This window comes from Thamnophis sirtalis, unplaced genomic scaffold, assembly GCF_051295495.1.
Source record: "Thamnophis sirtalis isolate CommonGarterSnake01/CBP01778 unplaced genomic scaffold, rThaSir2_p1.2 scaffold_7, whole genome shotgun sequence".
NCBI lineage: Eukaryota > Metazoa > Chordata > Lepidosauria > Squamata > Natricidae > Thamnophis > Thamnophis sirtalis.
In genome coordinates this window covers 6,348,085-6,371,412 of record NW_028261387.1, presented here as the reverse complement: position 1 = coordinate 6,371,412, position 23,328 = coordinate 6,348,085, and the positions used below count along the sequence as shown (strand labels likewise).

Genomic DNA, 23,328 nt, shown 5'->3' with positions numbered 1-23,328 from the left:
AGAAATGTTTTACAGGTTTGCTAGCACTAAAACGACAGAAATTAGCAGGATGGAATATCAAATCACAAAGACCCTTATATTTGTGCAATGCATCGAGGCTTATTTCTGGAAGGACGAATACGGTAAAGAGGCCACAAACCGTGGATAGTTGGCAGTCCTCTTTCATTGTGCTGACTGGGTCGCTAATTCTTAATAAATACATATAAAGCAGTGTTTCTCAACCTTGGCAACTTGAAGATGTCCGGACTTCAACTCCCAGAATTCCCCAGCCAGCATTCGCTGGCTGGGGAATTTTGGGAGTTGAAGTCCAGACATCTTCAAGTTGCCAAGGTTGAGAAACACTGATATAAAGCAATCTCGCAAAGACCAGGGCCAACGATTCATGTTAAGTAGGCAGAGGATCAAGTAGATCAGTGTTTCTCAACCTTGGCGACTTGAAGTCCCGTGGACTTCAACTCCCAGAATCCCCCAGCCAGCATAGCATAGCATAGCTGGCTGGGGGATTCTGGGAGTTGAAGTCCACGGGACTTCAAGTCGCCAAGGTTGAGAAACACTGAAGTAGATGCTGTACTTTCAGTTTTCTCTAGAGAAACATGGAAACAAGCAGGACCCACGAAGCGTCTCCTGTACCCCCTTCTCACATTTTTTTCAGCTCTCCCACCGCTCGCTTCTCCTTACCAAACGCCCGGCTGCTCTGCAGCTGCTCCTGAATGCGATCGTTGCCGCCATCTTCTCCCGGAAAGATACTTTCCCCACGCCTTTCCCACTCCTCCCCTTGATCAGCCAATCGCATCGCGCCTTTTCCTCCCGCTGACCAATCAGAACGCGAGGAGCTGCCTTCTTTGGTTAAAATGAATGACTTGTGTGGCTTTGCTTTCTAAAAACAAATCAACCCTCAATAACCAGGTTTTTGTTAAAAAAATAACAACAAGAATGTATTTATCAGCGTTGACAGCCAACGGAGTCATCTCATTATCTCACCGTTCTCATGAGATTCCCCCAAGCTTGACGATATAATCAAGTCTCGTGGGACTCAAGGGCAATGAACAGGGATGGGTCCAACTTTCACCTGGTGGGAGATCAGGTTTCACCGAGCGAGGCGTCGCTTTGCTGCCCGTGAAGTCGCCTAGAGAGAGGTGTCTATTTCTCTGCATGCACATACATACGCCGTCTTTCTCTCCCTCCGCATGTGTATGAATATATATCTCACATACACAATGTGATAAAACGGATGCAAGCTTTCAGGCTACACAGGTTTCTTAGTCCGTATCCTTAGAGGCAGTGTCTATCTCTCTACCTGCCTATCTTTACTTACTTACCTACCCCGCCCTTCTGTCTGTATGTGTATCTATCTGTCTATCAATTATCTAATCTCTATGTTATCTATCAATTACCTATGTGATCTCTCTCTGTGTGTACGTGTCTATCAATTATCTTTTTAATCTGTGTGCGTTCTCTATCTATCTATCTCTATCTATCTATATCTATATCTATCTATCTATATCTATATCTCTCTGTGTGAATCTGTCTATCAATTATCTTTCTAATCTATGTGTGTTATCTACCTATCTATCTATCTATCTATCTATCTATCTATCTCTATCTATCTATCTCTAATCTATCTATCTACCTCTACCTCTATCTCTCTGTGTGAATCTGTCTATCAATTATCATTCTAATCCGTGTGCGTTCTCTATCTATATCTATCTATCTATCTATCTATCATCTATCAATCTATCTATCTACCTCTATCTCTCTGTATGAATCTGTCTATCAATTATCTTTCTAATCTGTGTGCGTTCTGTATCTCTCTCTCTCTCTCATCTATCTATCTATCTATATCTATCTATCTATCTATCTCTATCTCATCTATATATCTATATCTATATCTATCTATCTATCTCTATCTATCTATCATCTATCTATCTACCTCTCTCTCTCTCTCTGTATGAATCTGTCTATCAATTATCTTTCTAATCTGTGTGTGTTCTGTATCTCTCTCTCTCTCTCTCTCTCTCTCTCTCTCTCTCTCTCTCTCTCTCTCTATCTATCTATCTCATATATATATATATATATATATATATATATATATATATATATATATATATATATATATATATATATATATATATATATATATATATATATATATATATATATATATATAATCTATCTATCTATCATCTCTATCTCATCTATATATCTATATCTGTATCCATATCTATCTATCTATATCTATCTATCATCTACCTACCTACCTACCTACCTATACACACACACATAGTTGTCAGCCACAGTGTTATCACGCCCGATGTCTTTTCCCGATTTGTGCAGTCATTCAGCAGACCTCAATGGGGATTGAGAAGCCAATGCCACGCGTAATGATTTAGTCGAGCTGTGCTTGAAGAGACACTTAAATGCATTCAGGAAAATAATAAGGAAAAAAAGAAGAGCCTTCCTCCTGAAAGGGTTTTCCAAAAGTTGCGTATGGAAAAAACGTCGCAGCCAGAGTTCTCTCTCTCTATTTTTATATTTTAGTGCTCGAGTAAACGAGCTCTCAAGCGATGCAGCAGCAGCAGCAGCAGCGGCGGAGTCCGGTCTGTTCTGCGCCTGCTCCCCGCCCGCTTTCTCCGTAGAGGCCGAAAGCCGGAGGGAGTTGTCTGTCGGCCGTGGCTGGATCGCTCGCTCTCCGCGCTTGCCTTGGCTCGGGTTCCGGTCCTTCGGCTTTCCTGCTCCTGGGAGCGAGGGGGTTGATCCCTCGGAAGGGCCTCTTCACTTGCAGGGCGCGGGACGCGGCGTTTCAGCGGCGGCCCAGCATGGGAGACGAAGGCCGGGTGGAGATAGACGGCAGCCTCATGGAAGGGGTGAGTGAGCGGAGGAGAGAACCTTAGGCGACTTTCTTATTGAATTTGGAAGGTCTGCGGGTATTGTGGGCGTAGGGTTATAAATGCCCTGAAATATATCTTTAGTTCTTCTAAAGATCTCTCTCTCTCTCTCTCTCTCTCTCTCTCTCTCTCTCTCTCTCTCTCTCTCTCTCTATCTATCTATCTATCTATCTATCTAATCCAGTGTTTCTCAACCTTGGCTACTTGAAGATGTCTGGACTTCAACTCCCAGAATTCCCCAGCCAGCAAATGCTGGCTGGGGAATTCTGGGAGTTGAAGTCCAGACATCTTCAAGTGGCCAAGGTTGAGAAACACTGATCTAATCTATCTCTCTCTCTCTCTCTCTCTCTCTCACACACACACACACTCTTTATCTATCTATCTATCTATCTATCTATCTATCTATCTATCTATCTATCTATCTATCTATCTAATCCAGTGTTTCTCAACCTTGGCTACTTGAAGATGTCTGGACTTCAACTCCCAGAATTCCCCAGCCAGCGAATGCTGGCTGGGGAATTCTGGGAGTTGAAGTCCAGACATCTTCAAGTGGCCAAGGTTGAGAAACACTGATCTAATCTATCTCTCTCTCTCTCTCTCTCTCTCTCTCACACACACACACACACACTCTTTATCTATCTATCTATCTATCTATCTATCTATCTATCTATCTATCTATCTATCATCTATCAAGTTCTGCAAGGACTTGTATACCGTAATAAAATCAAATAATTGCTCTTCCTTTTTCTGCTAACATTTCACCGGAATGGCTTGAAGTCATTGGTCTATCCATGCAGATCAGAAGCATATATTATAGAAATTGGCCTGCGCTCCATTGTGTGCATGTGCTTTATTTCCCTAAATGGGAATATTCCTATTTCCATTTGATCATAAATACACCGGGGCAAACATGGAATGGAGACCCGAGAACCTTCTACTAAGCATTAAACCAGAAAACATGAGCAGTTCAATGTGGCATTTGTGCCTACATATAATTGTGGCCGCAAGAATAACTTATGCACAATTTTGGAAATCCACTACCATACCGTCGGAAGATGCTATAATTAAAAAGATCTATGAATGTGCAGAAATGGACAGAATGACGGGTTGGCTGAGGGACAAAGGAGAAACAGAACATTATCTTAGCTGGAACTTATGGTATATGTGGGCGACAAGGAGAACAGCAGGGACTTAAAACGGGGAAAGTTAAAAGTGAACATGGGTATTGTAATAGATCCCTGAACTTTGTAATGAGAAGATGTGGCTTAGAGACCTAACAATGAGGAAGGAAAGAAAAAAGTTGGGCTGTGAATGACTGTCGGGGGGGGGGGGTTGTATGTTTAAAATTGTATTTGTATTTGTATGTTTTACTCTTAAAAAATGTATAACTAATAGCAATAGCAATAGCAATAGCAGTTAGACTTATATACCGCTTCATAGGGCTTTCAGCCCTCTCTAAGCGGTTTACAGAGTCAGCATATCGCCCCCACAGTCTGGGTCCTCATTTCACCCACCTCGGAAGGATGGAAGGCTGAGTCAACCCTGAGCCGGTGAGATTTGAACCGCCGAACTGCAGATAACAGTCAGCTGAAGTGGCTGCAGTACAGCACTTTAACCACTGCGCCACCTTGGCTCTTGCAATAAAGATTACTTAAAAAAATAAAATAAATACAAATGCGTACAAGCCACTTCTCACATCCAGCGGATAGACTGATCCCGTGACGGGCTCTGGCTCGGGAAGGGGGGCGCAATCGAAAGTTTGCAGAGGAATGAATGAATGAATTTTGATTGCTTGTCGGAGAGCCAGCAAGAAGGTCGCAATTCTCATAATTTCTGGCAGGTTCTTCCCCCGAACCAGAAACGGGGTTAAAACCCCTCCGAAGATACATTCTGCCCTGGATCTTGATATATTTGGGGTGGGTGTAAAAAAGGAATACAATATTACTCTTTGGATTCCTCCTGTCCCAGCAGGTATCCACAGGAATAGCAATAGCAATAGCAGTTAGACTTATATACCGCTTCATAGGGCTTTCAGCCCTCTCTAAGCAGTTTACAGAGTCAGCATATCGCCCCCACAGTCTGGGTCCTCATTTCACCCACCTGGGAAGGATGGAAGGCTGAGTCAACCTTGAGCCGGTGAGATTAGAACCGCTGAACTGCAGATAACAGTCAGCTGAGGTGGCCTGCCGTACTGCACCCTAACCACTGCGCCATCTCGGCTCCTTATGCTTATGCATGCCTCCCATTGAGTGAACTAGACTTCCAATCTTAGTAGCTTGCCTATCAGTGGTGGGTTTCAAATTTTTTTAGAACCGCTTCTGTAGGTGTGGCCTGCTTGTGGGACTGGCTTGCCAGCCATGTGACTGGGTGGGAGTGGCTTGGCAGACAGGTGACTGTGTGGGCATGGCCAACTTGTAAAATGTGGTGAAACTCACTTAACACTGCTCTTGCTTAGCAACCAAAATGTTGGTTCAGGAACTCTGGCATTTGAAGCACGGAAGTCTTAAAGCTGTCGAGTTACAAGACCCTTGTACCTCTAACACTTTAGAAAAAAAACCCCAGGGGTGTTCAAACTTGACAGCTTTAAGACTTGTGGACTTCAACTCCCAGAATTCCTCCTCCAGTCATGTTGGCTCAGGAACTCTGGCATTGAAGTGTGCAAGTCTTAAAGCTGTCAAGTTATGAGACCGTTGCAGCCCTAATCCTTTAGAAAAAAAAACCAGGGGTGTTCAAACTTGACAGCTTTAAGACTTGTGGACTTCAACTCCCAGAATTCCTCCTCCAGTCATGTTGGCTCAGGAACTCTGGCATTGAAGCACGCAAGACTTAAAGCTGTTGAGTTACGAGAGCCTTGCAGCCCTAACCCTTTAGGAAAAAAAAAACCCAGGGGTGTTCAAACTTGACAGCTTTAAGACTTGTGGACTTCAACTCCCAGAATTCCTCGCTCTTCATCTTGATGACGGGCAGACGGGTGGGGGGGAGGGAGCTAGAACCGGTTCTAAACGGCCCTGTAGATTTGTGGAACCTCTTCTATAGAAGAGGTGAGATCTGGCAGGAACCCATCCCTGTTGCCTATCTAAATGATTTATGACACCTGTGATTACCAGCCCTATCGCTCTCCCCTCCCCTCCCCTCCCCATTTGAAAATGGCCTTTACAGACTTGTGAACTTGGCCTAAGTCCTTGGGTAGGTAGGGCTTTCCAATCTTCCACAGCGGCTCCAGTTTTATGAGGTTTTGACGGTCTGCTTTCTTTGCAGGGTGGCCAAATCTTGAGGGTTTCTACAGCTCTGAGTTGCTTGCTCAATAAACCTTTGCAGGTGAAAAATATCCGAGCCGGCAGGAGTCAGCCTGGTCTAAGGTAAAATCCTGGTGAACTGTTGGGAAAGCAAATTTCTCCCCTGCTAATCTTGGTGGGGAGGAAGCTATGAGATCATTGTGGCTCATGTTTGGGCCAGGTTTGGGGAGAACTTCAGAAAATTTACTAATCTGAAAAAAAACACCACCTTTTCGTTTTTACGTTGGCTACAAAGGAGTACCCATTTGCTGATTAGCAGTTAGATTTATATACCGCTTCATAGGGCTTTCATCCCTCTCTAAGCGGTTTACAGAGTCAACATATTGCCCCCACAATCTGGGTCCTCATTTTTACCCACCTCGGAAGGATGGAAGGCTGAGTCAACCCTGAGCCGGTGAGATTAGAACTGCTGAACTGCTGAACTAGCAGTCAGCTGAAGTGGCCTGCAGTACTGCACCCTAACCACTGCGCCACCTCGGCTCTTGTTTGTTACGAGGATAAAGACTCCCTTAAACCAAGGAAGTGGATGGTTATGCATTGCCTTCGACGTCCTTCTCTAGCCTCCAGCCCTGGAATTCCCTTTATTTATTTACAGCTATACCTGTGGCTAAATAAAAACGTAGCAGCTCGCTTAAGTCCTATTATGGTGGCAGTGTGGCATTTTAATTACAGCGTGGTGGATTATATGGTTCTTACGTTTTATTTTTACTATTATTTAAATCATGCCTTTTAAGTCACAGGCCCCATCAAAGTAACTTATAAGCCATTTCAACTATAATTTTTTTAAAAAAATTTTCAGGTTTTCAGATCTATACTAGTCTCCCTTTATTTATTTATCAGCACAAATACAACATACATATATATATACATATACAAAGTGGTGGTATACACTTATCTTCCCTACCGGTTTGCAAATGTGAGCGCGTATGTGCACTTTTGGCGGAAAAAAGGCCTAAATGGGATGCCGTAGAGCCGTAGCAGGTGGGCGGGGCCACCCACGATTTCCGCTACTGGTTCGAGCGAACTGGTCTGAAACGGTAGAATACCACCTCTGAAGTAGACAGAAGTGGCTAATTAACCTGTGATGGAGGAAGACAGCAGCATAAGGTGAGAATCCTTTGTATCCTGTCTGCATGCGCAGGCTCTCTTTATGTTCTAATTCAGTGTACTTGTAGGCCTCAGCACCTGTCCGGATTGGAAATGGTTCGTGCTCTGTGTGATGGACAAATGGACGGTGGAAACATCGGGTCAACAGAGATCACTTTCACACCGGGGAAGATCAAGGGTGGAACTCACGTAGCAGACACTAAAACAGCAGGGTATTTTATTTTCTGTATTTGTATTAATTAGCACTCAGTTTTGAAGAGAACCTATATATTAAAGCTATAGAATTGTGTCTTTCCAAATGTATTTCATACAAGCCAAACCTCACCCGTCAGTAAAGGGATGGCTCAGTATGATACGGGAATTGTAGTCCAAAGCACCTAAAATTTTAATCCAATGCACTTAAGTATGACATAGGAATTATAGTCCAATGCACCTAAAAACACCAGGCTAAGAAAGAAATTGCTGCAAAATGAAAGAAAAGGTATACATACATGTTCTGACCCCCTCCTCCGTCCAGTAATGAATGCCGAGACAAGCTTAACTGGAATGTACTTTATTAGCAAGAAACCGAAACCTCGGTGGCTGAAAGCCAAGCATAACAAACAGATAAGGACCTTGGCAGCAACTCAGACAAACCTTGGCAGCAATCCAGCCTGCCAAGTTAGTTACAAAAGTTCTCCAACTTTTAGTCAATGTGTTGACTTCTGCAAGAGGGGCGTGTGCACAAGCAGTCTTTTTATAGTCTGGAGAGGAGCCTAATGACCACCAGCTGAGTGCAATTACCTCCTGTACTTGCGCAACTGTTCCTGACACCTATTAGCTCTTCGGTGCCGGGCATCCAGGAACAACTCACTGCTGCCGTCCGGCTCACTCTCCCTTGTCTCCTCCCCACTGGTCCAAGGCTCAGGCGCCTCCTGGTGGCCAACCAGCCTGGAACCGGTTCTAAACGGCACTGTAGATTTGTGGAACTTAGCAATAGCAGTTAGACTTATATACCGCTTCATAGGCCTTTCAGCCCTCTCTAAGCGGTTTACAGAGTCAGCATATCGCCCCCACAGTCTGGGTCCTCATTTCACCCACTTGGAAGGATGGAAGGCTGAGTCAACCCTGAGCCGGTGAGATTTGAACAGCTGAACTGCAGGACTGCAGTCAGCTGAAGTAGCTTGCAGTGCTGCATTTAACCACTGCGCCGCCTCATATCATTCCTTGTTTCTTCAGTCATAAACTATCTGGAATTTCTTAGTCCCATATTTATTTTGAGTATAGTCAATCCATCTTCTCCACTCCAGTTTATATCTCTCGTTTGAGTGATCCTTGAGGTATGCTGATACTTTAGCCACCTCTGCTAGGTTTGGGTAAATGTAATCTTTAAGAACAAAAGTTCTTTTGGCTCCTCCATAACTTTTAAAAGTGGAAAGGGTCCTGAGAGGTGGGGGGGGGGGAGTGTAAGAACTACTGCTCTAAAGCTTACTTGAGGGTAAAATGGAAGGTGGGTGGGAAAGAAAACCATAGGTGGATTTTCCCTAGATAGCTCAAGAAGGGAGAATATAAAAGCAGCAACAAACTCATAAAGTTGTAGTGGCTATTTAAGCACCCATTCCTTGCTGGGAATTATAATGAGAGCATAAAGCTACTTTGTCTCTGCATTTTTTTTTTAAAATCTTAGGAGTGTTTGCTTGCTAATGCAAGTAGCCATGCCCTGTGTCCTTTTTGCTGCCTCTCCTTCTGAACTTCGTTTGAAAGGTGGCACCAATGCGGAGATGGCTCCTCAGATTGACTATACATTGATGGTAAGTAGAAGTTCATGTACTTAAGGTTGGTCCCAGAGGTGGGTTCCTACCAGTTCACACCAGTTCGGTAGAAACGGTTCATCAAATCTACCGAACCGGTTAGAAGAGGTTCCACCAGTGGACCCGGAAAGCAGGCCACACCTACAGAAGAGGTTCCAAAAATTTTTGAAACCCACCGCTCACACACACACACTAACACACAGACTCACACAGAGAGAGAAAGAGAAAGAAAGGAAAAAATAAAGAAAAAAGAAAAAAAGAAAGAAAAAGTGTGAGAGAGAAATGAAAGAAAAAAAGGAAAAAGGGACAGAGGGACAAAAGGAAGGAAAGAGAGAGAGCGCGTGCGAGAGAGAGAAAGAAAACACATGGCCGGCAAGCCACTCCCACCAGGTCACATGGCCGGCAAGCCACTCCCACAAAGGAGGCCACACCCACAGAGTAGGTTCTAAAAAGTTTTTGAAACCCACCACTGGGTTGGCCCTTTGATCTTGCAGGTCAAGTTAACCTTCCTTTGGGCTTGTTTCACAGTGGACTTGTCCGAATTGTTTTATCAATCCAGATACTGGGAATATGTTCACTATATTTGTTGCTCCTCAAGCATTTTTAAATCATGCATCTGCCTGAAAAGAAGAGAAAGGTCAGCTTTTAAAAGCTGACATCATCAATTAAATGGGCTAAAATCAAATACAGGAGGTTCCAAGCACTCAGGATGCTCATTAGCAACATTTTAATACGTTGTGATGCGCCGCCTTGTTAACTCTTTAAAGCTCGAGCAACATCTCTAGTGAAGCAGTGCTAAACGCTTTTTAGAACAACGTTAAAACAAATTAAAAACTGCTTTCCTCAATTTATTCAGATTGTAATAAATGCCTCCTTATCTGTTCATTTGGAACACGATTTGTAGGTGTCACAATCAATAGCAATAGCAGTTAGACTTATATACCGCTTCATAGGGCTTTCAGCCCTCTCTAAGCGGTTTACAGAGTCAGCATATTGCCCCCACAGTCCGGGTCCTCATTTCACCCACCTCGGAAAGGATGGAAGGCTGAGTCAACCTTGAGCCGGTGAGATTAGAACCGCTGAACTGCAGATAACAGCTGAAGTGGCCTGCAGTACTGCACCCTAACCACTGCGCCACCTCGGCTCATTTCAGAACTTTGTTTGCTTCTTGTAATTACTCATTTGGATGTTAAATATTTTTATTACTGAAAATAATAGGATTGTGTGGGCACATCTGCCCACATTGCAAAGAGAATATTCTAATACAATCGGTGGCTTTATTTTTATTAAGTACCGTATTTTTCAATCCAAGTGAAAAAACACAGAGACTGGGGGGGTCCTTAGTGCTCTCTGAGTTTGGGGAAGGGGTGGGTGGGTTGCAAACATTTCATTACCAAACTAGGTAACGTCGTCATGATTATCAAACTCACTAACCGTCATCAGCACTGATAATATTACCTAGTTTGGTGATGAAGTCTTCAGGTAAACAACAAACCAGGGAACCTCAAGGATGACGCAGTTCAATCCTCAGCTACGTATATTATCTTCAATTGGAAACACCGAGAATGAGAAGGATTTTGTCTGCCTGAAAAGAAATGAAGTGGCATATTATCCCTCCTCCTAATTCTTTCTCTAGGACAGTGGTTCCCAAACTTGGCAACTTTAAGACTTGTGGACTGGAGCTGGCTGGAGAATTCTGGGAGTTGAAATCCACAAGTCTTAAAGTTGCCAAGTTTGGGAACCACTGCTCTAGGATACCTGCTACATTGCCTCATGTCACATAAAATCATAGTTATCATGGGCCTTGAAAACACTTGGCCCATCCCTTCTCTTTTTATCTCCAAAGGAATATCTATAAGATTCTACTTCTAACTTGTAGCAGATTAGAATGTGTCTCAGGCACATAGAAGTGATTTGTACAAATCATAGTTTGTCCTTAACACATGATGAAACTACAGCTTTTGACAGCAAACTATTGTCCATAGAAATTGCAGTTTTCCATACTCAGATAAAATAGGAGGGAGGCAGTGGTGGGATTCAAATAATTTTAACAAGCGGTACTCCGCCCTAATGACCAGCTGGGTAGGCGTGGCTTGGTGGTCATGTGACTGGATGGTCGTGGCCAACTCAACGTCACTCACGTTGATGGGCGCTTCGTCTTAGCTGTTAAAATGTAACAGGGTTAACTGGAAAAGCAGTTTCTGTAAGCAGGGCAATAAAGATTAGGCTAGAAACAACACCAGAATGTTTCCTTCCTGCCTTCCTTACAGGATTAGCCCTGTAAGGTGGGGGAAAAAACAAAATAAGATTTCTTCCAACAACTGGTTCTCTGAACTGCTTAGAAAGTTACCAACCGGTTCTCCCGAATAGGTGCAAACTGGTTGAATCTCACCACTGGAGGGAGGCCTTCAGGCAAATAGATATACTGTTTTTTTTCATCAACCCGGCAACATGGCTAAAGGATTCTTTATTCATTAAAAGGGTGCGCCTGCGTTTTTCAGTAAATTTATTTACTTTCCAGATCTTCAAGCCAATAGCTGAGAAGTTCGGTTTAATTGTAGACTGTGACATAAAAAGGAGGTGAGTTCCAGTTGTATGTTGAGTTGTGTCTTGTCTCTATGATTACAAATTTCCATCTCCAATAACTGTCCTGCATTTTGCCAACAAAAGATACTCCCTTCCTTTAGCTTATGACCAGTTTTACTGGCCTTCTAAAGCAGAGTCCATTAAAAGGAAGTGCAGCTTCTGAAAAATAGAGTGTAGCTTGCCTTAAACTCTTTCATTACTTGTTGTCCAAATTGTTAAATAATATGGAACATATACTGTATTTGTTAAATTATGACAATTATGAGTTGTCCTTTGATTTTCTCCTTTGTTTCCTCTGTCCTGGTTTCATCTTCTGTTGGAACTTGCATATCACTCAAAGCCAGGTGATATTAAACCAAAAGAATGCAGCTGCGCGAGCGATTGTGGGTGCACCTCGGTACACCCACGTTACACCTATTTTCCGCGAGCTGCACTGGTTACCGATTGGTCTCCGGATACGCTTCAAGGTGCTAGTCGTCACTTATAAAGCCCTTCATGGTATTGGACCTGGGTACTTGAGAGACCGCCTGCTGCCAATTACCTCCCAAAGACCCATTAGATCAGTGTTTCTCAACCTTGACAACTTGAAGTCCTGTGGACTTCAACTCCCAGCATCCCCCAGCCAGCATAGCTGGCTGGGGAATTCTGGGAGTTGAAGTCCACAGGACTTCAAGTTGCCAAGGTTGAGAAACACTGCATTAGATCACACAGAGTAGGCCTCCTCCGGGTTCCGTCTACCAGCCAATGCCATCTGGCTACTACCCGGGGGGAGGGCCTTCTCTGTGGCAGCTCCGGCCCTTTGGAACGAACTCCCCGCAGAGATTCGGACCCTCACCTCTCTCCAGGCCTTCCGAAAAGCCGTTAAAACCTGGCTGTGTCGGCAGGCCTGGGGTCGATGAGTTCCCTTCCCCTCTGGAACCGTGTGGTTGTTGGTTGTCTTTTTAAATGCCCTGTACTTTTGTAGTTTTTGTGTTTTCCCTTCCCCTCCTTCGGGTCCCGTAGGGAATAGGGCAGCATATAAATAAAATGAAACTCAAACTCAAAAAGGACTAGATATTCCTTGGAATTAAAAAGTGAGGTGATAGCTCCTTCTGCTCTTCAGCTGCCTCCTCTATGAATACTTATTTGCTCGACCCCTGATAATTCATAACCTGTTTGTGGGCGTATCAAAGATGCTCTAATGGGATGGTGTAGGAAATAGAACACTAGATTAAATGAGCCTTTTGCAGGACTACTATTTATGTTTAAGAAAGTTTATTTTTAATAGCAGAAACAAACCCTATCAACTCATTATTTTGATCTCTGCTTGTGTGTCGTTGCTTTTTAACAGGGGCTACTATCCTAAAGGGGGCGGTGAAGTGGTGGTCCGAATATCCCCGGTTAAGCAGTTAAACCCAATCAATTTAACTGACTGTGGTACGGTGACCAAGATACATGGAAGAGCCTTTGTGGCTGGGGCTTTGCCAGTCAAAGTAAGTATGTCTGATAGATTTAGATGAGGAAAAGGGCTTGTCTTGTGCATTTAAGGTGGCGCAGTGGTTAGAGTGCAGCACTGCAGGCTATTTCAGCTGACTGCAGTTCTGCAGTTCGGCTGTTCAAATCTCACTGGCTCAGGGGTGACTCAGCCTTCCATCCTTCCGAGGTAGGTAAAATGAGGACCCGGATTGTTGTTGGGGGCAATATGCTGACTCTGTAAACCGCTTAGAGAGGGGTTATACCCTATGAAGCGGTATATAAGTCTAACTGCTATTGCTATTGCTATTGTAAGATTTTGTTTTGATCCCTCTCGTCCTACACCAAAGCACGCCGAGACAAAGATATTTCAAGGATTTATTAACACACAGACAGGACCATGGCAGCAATCCAGCACAGACCAGGCCTTGGCAGCAATCCAGCACAGACTAGACATTGGCAGCAATCCAGCCTGCCAAGCTAGCCACGAGAGTTCTCCAGCTCTAATGAATACGTTGACTCCTGCAACGGGCGTGTGCACAATCATTCCTTTTATAGTCTTGAGAGGAGCCTAATTACCACCAGCTGAGTGCAATTATCTCCTGTAACTGCGTAACTGTTCTTTACGCCTATTAGCTCTCCCTTGCCGGGCATCCAGGACCAACTCCCTTGTCTCCAGCCCACTGCTCCAATGTATGACGTCATGATCATACTCCCTTGTCTCCTCGCCACTGGTCCAAGGCTCAGGCGCCTCCTGGTGGCCAACCAGCCTCTCTGTGCCCTGCTTGGAGTCAGAACCCTGTCCAAGGTCCTCCAGAGCCGACTCATAGGGCCCCTTGCTGTCGGAGTCTGGTGGCAGCTCCAACGGCTCCTGCTGGGCTACAATAGATTTGGATCCAACGTTGGATTACATTCACACTGCTTTAAGTTATTAGATAGTTTGGTTTAGTTAACATGTTAGAATTTGTAAATAGTACCTTATGATTTCCTAGATGGAATGCACCAGTCCTCTGGTTATCAGCAAGCTATTGTTACATTAACTATGTCTCTTAGAAAGATGCCATGTTGCCTTGAAAAATAATATGGGCAATTTAGTTATGATAACAGCATACTGAACTGTTCATGTTGTACTCCTCCACTTGTTGCCATATTAAGAAAATTGTGACGCAGTCATAAGGATAAAAATAAATAGTGCCATTGTAAAGTGCATTCTTTTCCTGAAGAAGATCGCAGATCCAGTCCTTTAATTCAGAGGTTCCCAACCCCCAGTTCATGGACCAGTCCTGGTCCGCAGCATGCCAGGAACTAGGTCGCGCAAACCAGTGAATCCCCAGCCGCGAAACCACACCCCCTCTGCTCCATGGAAGCTGCCGTTGGAGCTGCCACCAGACTCCGACAGCGAGGGGCCCTATGAGTCGGCTCTGGAGGATGTGGAGGACCTTGGACAGGGTTCCGACTCCGAGCAGGGCGCAGAGAGGCTGGTTGGCCACCAGGAGGCGCCTGAGCCTTGGACCAGTGGGGAGGAGACAAGGGAGAGTGAGCCGGACGCCAGCAATGAGTTGTTCCTGGATGCCCGGCACCGAAGAGCTAATAGGCGTAAGGAACAGTTGCGCAGTTATAGGAGGTAATTGCACTCAGCTGGTGGTCATTAGGCTCCTCTCCAGACTATAAAAAGACTCCTTGTGCACACGCCCCTCTTTGCAGAAGTCAACGCAGGAATTAATGTCGGAGGACATTATTGTGAGCTTGGCAGGCTGGATTGCTGCCATGGCTTATCTGTGCTGGATTGCTGCCCAAGCTTGTCTGTGCTGGGTTGCTGCCAAGGACCTGTTTATCTGTTAATTAAATGCCGTAATTTATCTCTGGCTTGGAGTGTGCTTTGGTGTGGAACGAGGGGGTGTCAGAACATATTCCTTTCATTTTGTTACTTTTAGGTAGCCAAAGAGATGGCTTCTGCTGCAGTGAAATGCATCAGGAAAGAGATCCGGGATCTTTATGTCAATATTCAGACTGTTAGAGAGTCGGATAATGAGGCCTTTGGAACGGGATCTGGAATTATGTGAGTGAGTTTGGTTGATCATTTGAGAGTTCAGTTGATTGCCAGAGAAAGCCAACTGGTTTCGTGTGAGCTGTTTTTGGGGGGGAGGGAAAAGGAAGGGTGAGCTTCAATGTTTTCATGTAATTCTATAAGTTTTTAACCTTATTTAGAATTGTTGCAGAGACATCCACTGGCTGCTTGCTGGCAGGATCATCCCTTGGTAAAAGAGGTGAGAGCTTTACATTGCTTCATGTGACTTGGCCTCCTCAGGACCCATTTCATAAAAGGCTCCAACCAGAAGTGTTGCGGCCCAGCAGGAGCCGTTGGAGCCGCCACCAGACTCCGACAGCGAGGGGCCCTATGAGTCGGCTCTGGAGGATGTGGAGGACCCTGGACAGGGTTCCGACTCCGAGCAGGGCTCAGAGAGGCTGGTTGGCCACCAGGAGGCGCCTTGGACCAGTGGGGAGGAGACAAGGGGGAGTGATCCGGAAGCCAGTAGTGAGTTGTTCCTGGATGCCCGGCACCGAAGAGCTAATAGGCTTCAGGAACAGTTGTGCAAGTACAGGAGGTGATTGCACTCAGCTGGTGTCATTAGGCTCCTCTCCAGACTATAAAAGGACTGCTTGTGCACCCGTCCCTCTTGCAGAAGTCAATGCAGGAACTAATGTGAGCTTGGAATTGTGAGCTTGGCAGGCTGGATTAATGCCACAACTTATCTGTGTTGGATTGCTGCCACGGCTTAACTGTGCCGGTTTGCTGCCAAGGACCTGCCTGTCTGTTGAACTGTCTGTTGATTAAATGGCATATCTTATCTTTGGCTCGGAGTGTTTGTTGGTGTGGGACGAGGGGGGTCAGAACACAGAAGCATGGCAATGCCTTTCCTAGCATCACATCTCCAGCTCCTTTCTCATGATTATATCTAATCTATGTTCTTATCTGATGACAGCTTCAATATGACTTATTTATTTGTTTCTTTGTTTAATTTGTATGCCACCCATCTGCCTGATGAGGCAGCTCTGAGTGGCATATAAATGTAATAACTATATAATATCTCCAATAAGGTAACATAGGTCTTTGTTCTGACCCCCCTCGTCCCACACCAACACACACTCCGAGCCAAAGATAAGTTATGGCATTTAATTAACAGACAGACAGGTCCTTGGCAGCAAACCGGCACAGACAAGCTTGGGCAGCAATCCAGCACAGATAAGCCATGGCAGCAATCCAGCCTGCCAAGCTCACTATAATGTTCTCCAACATTAGTTCCTGCATTGACTTTTGCAAGAGGGGCATGTGCACAAGCAGTCCTTTTATAGTCTGGAGATAAGCCTAATGACCACCAGCTGAGTGCAATTACCTCCTGTACTTGCGCAACTGTTCCTGACACCTATTAGCTCTTCAGTGCCGGGCATCCAGGAACAACTCACTGCTGGCATCAGGAACACACTCCCTTGTCTCCTCCCTACTGGTCCAAGGCTCAGGCGCCTCCTGGTGGCCAACCAGCCTCTCTGCACCCTGCTCGGAGTCGGAACCCTGTCCAGGGTCCTCCACATCCTCCAGAGCGGACTCATAGGGCCCCTCGCTGTCGGAGTCCCGTGGCAGCTCCAACGGCTCCTGCGGGGCCACAACAGGTCTTCTAGTCCAAAAGATCTCTTATTACAAACAGAGAACCTGCCCTGGTTGAGTCTGTACGGCCAGTTCTGAAGAGACTGTGTGTCCTTTTGTGTGTGTGTATACACCCATATACATAAATTTATTGGCCGCCCATCTTACCACAGGGTAACATGTATGAGAGGAGAATGAGATAGAATCCGCTTTCTCTGCCCTTTGAATCCATATCTTTCTTTCTAAATCAGCTGGAAAAAGAGGCTGTGATGACAGGGAGCATTGTTGTTTAACGTAAAGTAAGTAAAGGATTATTCGGAGACTTCCTTATAGGATAGTTGGGGCAAAAGGCTAAGAGAACCTGGAGGGAAAAAAGAGGAGAGGAGAGAGAGGTGATTAATAAAAAAGGAGAGGGGAGGAAATGCAAAGGGAAAGCTGAAGATAAGAGACACCTTAATGGCATAATGAAACAGTATACTTACCTTAGCTGGGAAAGCCAAATCTACATTGAGTTAGTGATTGGTTCATAACACCAGTGACATCTTTTGCAATGCATCCATATGCTTCTAATATCTCAGGGGCTGCCACAAAAGAAGAGGGAGTCAAACTATTCTCCAAAGCACCTGAGGGTGGGACAAAAAGTAATGGATGGAAACTAATCAAGGAGAGAAGCAACTGAGAACTAAGGAGAAATTAGAACAATGTTAAAACAATTAATCAGTGGAACAACTTGCCTCCAAAAGTTGTGAATGATCCAACACTGGAAGTTTTTAAGAAGATGCTGGATAGCCATTTGTCTGAAGTGGGGTAGGGTTTCCTGCCTAGGCAGGGGGTTGGACTAGAAGACCTTCAAGGTCCCTTCCAACTCTTCTCTCGTATTCTAAATCAAATATAACTTTATGAATATCTGGTACCGAATTTCATCACCAAGCAAAACTTTATAACTCTCCCTGTGAAGGTGAATGAATTCCTTTTATAATTAAACCATCCAAAGATAGAAATCTATTCTGAACCTATTTTCATTTATTGAAGAGGAAATCTTGTTAGATAAGCATTTTTTTTTAAATCACATCCCTACTTAAATTTTTCTCCCAGGTAAAAATGCAGACAAAGTTGGAATCGAAGCAGCAGAGATGTTGTTGGGAAACCTTCGGCATGGAGGTGCCGTGGATGATTATCTGCAGGACCAAGTAAGATCTGCATGTGGGAAATCTCTCACAGAAAAGTAGAAGCTGAGACCTGCTCATACATGTGAATTAGGGTTCCAAGGAGTTACTGATTCAGTATCCAGGTTTTCTTCAATCTGTCACCCACAAGCTATGGTGGCCTATGAAGTCCTATCATCTTCAACGGCTGGTGGATTTGAGTTGTAATCCAATACAGCTGGAGAGTGAAGTGGAAAGAAAGTTTTATTAGGAGAATTCTAATAAGGAAATAGTCCGATATTTCCAGCATTTTGGTGAATTTCAGACCAACTTCTTCACCTCACTGGAAAACAAATGGAAAACAAATTATCTCTCTTTTTTGTTTGTTTTTAACACCATTTCCGTTGTATGCCATGAAGGAGCAAAAATTTAGTTAAACTCTTCAGACAAGAGGTTTAATTTTCTACTATGTTGGGGAGCAGACTGGTGTCCTAGGAGAGCTTTGAGCCAGTGGTGGGATTCAATTTTTTTTTTTTACTACCGGTTCTGTGGGCGTGGCAGGGATCAACTGGGACTCGGGAGGCAGAGAATAGATGGGGGCGGGGCCAGCCAGCGGTGGTATTGACCAGTTCTCCAAACCACTCAAAATTTCTGCTACCGGTTCTCCAGAACTGGTTAGAACTTGTGAATACTACCTCTGCTTCGAACCACATGGATTCTTGGGTTTCTTTTCTTCTTGCATACCTCAGTTGGAAAAGAAGAACCCCAGCTACAGAGAAGGCCCTCCCCCGAGGAGCCGCCAGACGACATTTAAAATCTAAGACAATCTAAAAAATGTTGACATTTCTAGTTGATAATCACCAAAGCATACATACAAAGCATATGAGCCAAGGTGGCGCAGTGGTTAAATGCAGCACTGCAGGCTACTGCTAGATCAGCAGGTCATCGGTTCAAATCTCACCGGCTCAGGGTTGACTCAGCCTTCCATCCTTCCGAGGTGGGTAAAATGAGGACCCAGATTGTTGGGGGCAATATGCTGACTCTCTGTAAACCGCTTAGAGAGGCCTGAAAGGCCTATGAAGCGGTATATAAGTCTACTGCTATTGCTATTGCTATTAACATTCCCTTTTGTTTTTGTAGTTAGAAGACAGGGGGGAAAAAACCAATTGTTTGCAACCATACATTTTTCAGTGACTTGACTGGATGTAATCAACTCAGATTCTTCAGAATGGTGCAAGCAAAAACATCTAGAAAGAAAGGCATCCGTTAAAAGGATGCTCCGATCAGATAGTCAAATAATGTATCTTCTTTCTTCTTTTTTTTATAACAGGGAGTATTGCATCCCTTTAGACACACATAATGCTGGTTTGTTTTTGATCCCCTCCAGCTGATCATCTTCATGGCTTTAGCAAATGGGAAATCAAGAATCAAAACTGGACCAATTACGCTCCACACAGAAACCGCAATACATTTTGCAGAAATGCTGACAAAAGTAAGTAGCGGTTTTCTTTACCAGATCACTTGATCTTACAAAGCTGTCCGTCTGGCCAGCATTGGCACGGCATGATCTCTAGTGAAAAACAAAAGACTGACAACGGATGGTTTACAAAGGATACAGTGATGCCCTCCACAATTCAATGTGTACAGGAAAGAATGGCAGTTACTTTAGATATATTGAGCCTAAAATAGGATGCATAACAATTGCCGCTTTTATCCTTCAAATCCTTACTGCAATCCAGCACCTACTTCTTGAGGTAGCTGCCTTCCCTTGTCTGCTGACCGGATTATGGAGTAATCTGCCTGAAGATACTTTTAACCATCCACATTTTCAGTGGTGGGTTTCAAAAACTGTTCGGACTTACTCTGTGGGTGTGGCCTCCTTTGTGGGAGTGGCTTGCCGCCCATGTGGCCGGATGGGAGTGGCTTGCCGCCCATGTGACCAGATATGAAGATGCCGACGACACTTGTCAGAACCACCTTAAATTACCTCCCACACAGCACTGGCATGCATAAGAATAGGATGTAAACTTGTTTTTTAAAAGGCATCTTTGGTTTGCGTTAAAACAACTTCAACGCACGCAATGTTCTGATTGCACCACAAACGCAGTAGCCATCCTTACCTTTCACAGAGGCACTGAGTTTTATAAATAGGAGCATGATAGTGTAGAATAATCATATCCAAGGACCAGTGGTGGGTTTCAAAAAAGTTTGGAACCTCTTCTGTAGGTGTGGCCTGCTTTCCGGGTCCACTGGTGGAACCTCTTCTAACCGGTTCGGTAGATTTGACGAACCGGTTCTACCGAATAGGTGCGAACTGGTAGGAACCCACCTCTGATGCTGACATTTCAGTAATTATAAATATGACCTTATAGGTAATCCTCCCTTACTGACTGCCTCATTCAGGAACTGTTTAAATTTATAGCAGTTCTGAAAAGTTTTAAGATCAGTCCTTGAACCTGTGGCCATCACAACAGTCTTGCAGTCATGTGATTATGATTTGGCACTTCAACAATCAGTGTGCATTTACAACGGTCACCACATCCCATAGTTGCACGCTCAGCATTTCTGACCTCCAAAGCTGGCTTCTCACCAGGGGAGCCAATGAAGAAGCGGGCAGGAAATCATAAGTCATGGTCACATGACGTTGCTCTTAATGGCCAATTGTGACTTGCTTAATGACTGTAGCAGAACTGATGGAAGCCCGGTGCAGTCAAATGACTTCTTGCTAGGAAAGATAGGAAGGAGAGGAGGAAGGAGAGGAATAGGAGAAAGGGAAAGGCAGAGGAAGAATGGGAGGGAATGTAAGAGTAGGAAAGAGGGGAGGAATGGGAAGAAGAGGGGAAGGGTAAAGGGGAGGAAGGGGAAGGAGAGAAGGGAAAGGAAAGGAGGAAGGAAGGAGAGAAGAAAGGGGGGTAGGAAGGAGGGAGGGAAGCAAGGAGGGAAGGAAGGAGAGAAGGAGAGAAGAAAGGAGGAAAGGAAGGAGGGAATGTAGGAGAGAAGGAAGGAGGAAAGGAAGGGGGAAAGGAAGGAGAGAAGGGGAAAAGAAAGGAGGGAAGGAAGGAAGGAGGGAAGGAAGGAGAGAAGGAGGGAGGGAAGGAAGGAGGGAAGGAAGGAGGGAAGGAGAGAAGAAAGGAGGGAAGGAAGGAGAGAAGGAGAGAAGAAAGGAGGGAAGGAAGGAGGGAATGTAGGAGAGAAGGAAGGGGGGAAGGAAGGAGGAAAGGAAGGGGGAAAGGAAGGAGAGAAGGAGAAAAGAAAGGGAAGGAAGGAAGGAGGGAAGGAAGGAGGGAAGGGGAAGGAGGGAGGGAAGGAAGGGGAGTAGGAGAGAAGAAACGAGGGAAGGAAAGAGGGAGGGAGGGAAGAAGAAGTAGGACCGTTGTAAGATAAGATGGATCTATGGGATGTTAAGAAAGCAATCTTCAAGTATATTGTCAACTGTAGGGAAAAATTGTTATAAATACATATTATTAATAACAGTTATGAGATCATATAATTGTGAATGTATACATGAAATTGATAAAATAAATAATAAATAAATAAATAAATAAATAAATAAATAAATAAAAATGACTTCTTGCTTAATGACGTTGCTGATCCCAGTTTGCAGGACCTGCCTGTGTTTGGAACGTTTGAAATTTTTTGTGTGTGTTGTACTTTGCCTTGAGTCCAATTTACACGAAGAACAATTTAAGAAAGCATGCTTTTTTTGTTGTCGTTTATTGTTTGCAGGCTAAGTTTACAGTGACAAAATCAGAAGACGAAGGCTCTTCCAAGGATGCCCACATCATTGAGTGCCAAGGAATCGGATTGCTAAATACAAATCTCTAGTTATTGCTCTTGTTGGAATGGGGTTAATGTTTATTTTGGCTTTTTTTTTTCTTTAAATCTCTGCGTAAACGTATTGCACGTTTTTCACTGGAATGTTTGAATAACGCGCTTCCCTAAATTCCCTTTATTATTAAATTAATAATACATTTACTTACTTATTGGCTTTCTATCTTGCCTCAGTCCAAAGACTATTAGTGGCTTATGTGATAGGAACGGGTTGATTCAAACAACGACATCTAAAACTCAACATTTTAATTTGGACTTCATTCCCCCCCACCTCCGAATAGGGGACAACATCTGTTGTTTCTAAAGCTGTCTAGACCAGTGTTTCTCAACCTTGGCAACTTGAAGATGTCCGGACTTCAACTCCCAGAATTCCACAGCCAGCGAATGCTGGCTGGGGAATTCTGGGAGTTGAAGTCCGGACATCTTCAAGTTGCCAAGGTTGAGAAGCACTGAGATAGACAACTGATGGCATTTACATCACAAGGGCACTGATTTTTTTTTCCATTTGTATCTTCCTTTTGATAAAATGACCCTTCAATGATATAAATAAGGTCAGTTATATTTTAAGGGAAATCCCTTCTTCACCCAATGGTCCTAAACAAAACTGCAGTTTAAACTGAACAAACACGCTAGGCTAATTAGATCTGGGTTTCAAAATGCCAGACCCCTCAGTTTTAACAATTTCCCATCGTCTTATTAGGGCAGAAAACAGTTCTGAAACCTTAATTGCATCGTTCTTTGTTTTCGATTAAATTCAATATAACTTAACTTTTGAGGGAGGGAGGGAGGGAGGGAGGGAAGGAAAGAAGGAAGGAAGGAAGGAAGGAAGGAAGGAAGGAAGGAAGGAAGGAAGGAAGGAAGGAAGGAAGGAAATTGTTTTCCACTCCACTTTGTCTAGTGGTTAAACACGAGGCTAAAAAGTAGAAGACCATGAGTTCTAGTCTCACTTTAGCCATGAAAGCCCGCTGGGTGACCTTGGGCCAGTCCCACTCTCTCTCACATCACTTTACCATACAGGGTAGTGGTTGTGAGGAAAAGTGGGAGAGGAAGATGTGTTGGATAGGTTTTCTGCCTTCAGTTCAGGGGTGGGTTTCAACCGGTTCGCGGCGGTCCCTGCGAACCGGTTGGTCGGTGAACCCGGAAGTAAGTAACTTCCAGGAATGGCGAAGGGCCCAGCCGCCCGCCCGCCCGCCCGCCCTCCTTACCTGGTTTTGACGAGTTCTGCGCTTCCACGCATGCGCAGGACTCATACAGCGCCTGCGCGATCCTCCAGGAGCAGCTGGAGCATCGCACAGATGCTAGTACGCATGCGTGCACCGCACGCATGCACGAGGACGCCGCCGGCCCCGTTCCAACCGAACCGGTTGGAACGGGGCGAGAAACCCACCCCTGCTTCAGTTATTTTTTAGAAACAAAGGTGGCATACAAATAAGAAAAGGAAAGGGGGAAGAAGAATATTTGAATTGATTTCAAAGCCCCAACACTCCACTCATCTCAAGGACAATGGTAGAAACAGGTTGAAAACGTAAATGTACCTTTGAAAGAAAAGCTTCATTGCCATTATTCTGTTACTCTGTTTTAGCTCCCCTATCT

At 44.5% G+C, this 23,328-nt stretch overlaps 2 protein-coding genes across 2 annotated transcripts in view; one reads left to right on the top strand and one right to left on the bottom strand.

Moving 5' to 3' along the window:
• The window catches only part of DBT (dihydrolipoamide branched chain transacylase E2), a 29,792-nt gene extending 29,040 nt beyond the window's left edge, over positions 1 to 752 (bottom strand). The window contains exon 1 of the mRNA XM_087719239.1: positions 679 to 752. Coding sequence (XP_087575365.1) covers positions 679 to 729 — 51 coding nt within the window. The 5' untranslated portion in view covers positions 730 to 752. The remainder of the gene's footprint in view (positions 1 to 678) is intronic.
• Positions 753 to 2,627: 1,875 nt separating this feature from the next.
• On the top strand, positions 2,628 to 21,976 carry RTCA (RNA 3'-terminal phosphate cyclase). Its single transcript, XM_087719238.1, has 11 exons — positions 2,628 to 2,864; positions 6,144 to 6,244; positions 7,357 to 7,500; positions 8,955 to 9,078; positions 11,600 to 11,658; positions 12,995 to 13,136; positions 15,051 to 15,175; positions 15,325 to 15,383; positions 17,855 to 17,949; positions 19,292 to 19,396; positions 21,631 to 21,976. The coding sequence occupies exons 1-11, from the start codon at positions 2,817 to 2,819 to the stop codon at positions 21,727 to 21,729; spliced, it is 1,101 nt and encodes a 366-aa protein (XP_087575364.1). The 5' UTR covers positions 2,628 to 2,816; the 3' UTR covers positions 21,730 to 21,976.
• The last annotated feature ends 1,352 nt before the right edge of the window (positions 21,977 to 23,328 follow it).

What these genes read in the sequence shown, in the direction of transcription:
- RTCA (XM_087719238.1), top strand. Translation starts at nt 2,817, where the DNA reads ATGGGAGACGAAGGCCGGGTGGAGATAGACGGCAGCCTCATGGAAGGG. An exon ending in AGGAGTCAGCCTGGTCTAAG is followed by an intron (nt 6,245 to 7,356) that starts GTAAAATCCTGG and finishes GTGTACTTGTAG; the next exon opens with GCCTCAGCACCTGTCCGGAT. An exon ending in GGAACGGGATCTGGAATTAT is followed by an intron (nt 15,176 to 15,324) that starts GTGAGTGAGTTT and finishes AACCTTATTTAG; the next exon opens with AATTGTTGCAGAGACATCCA.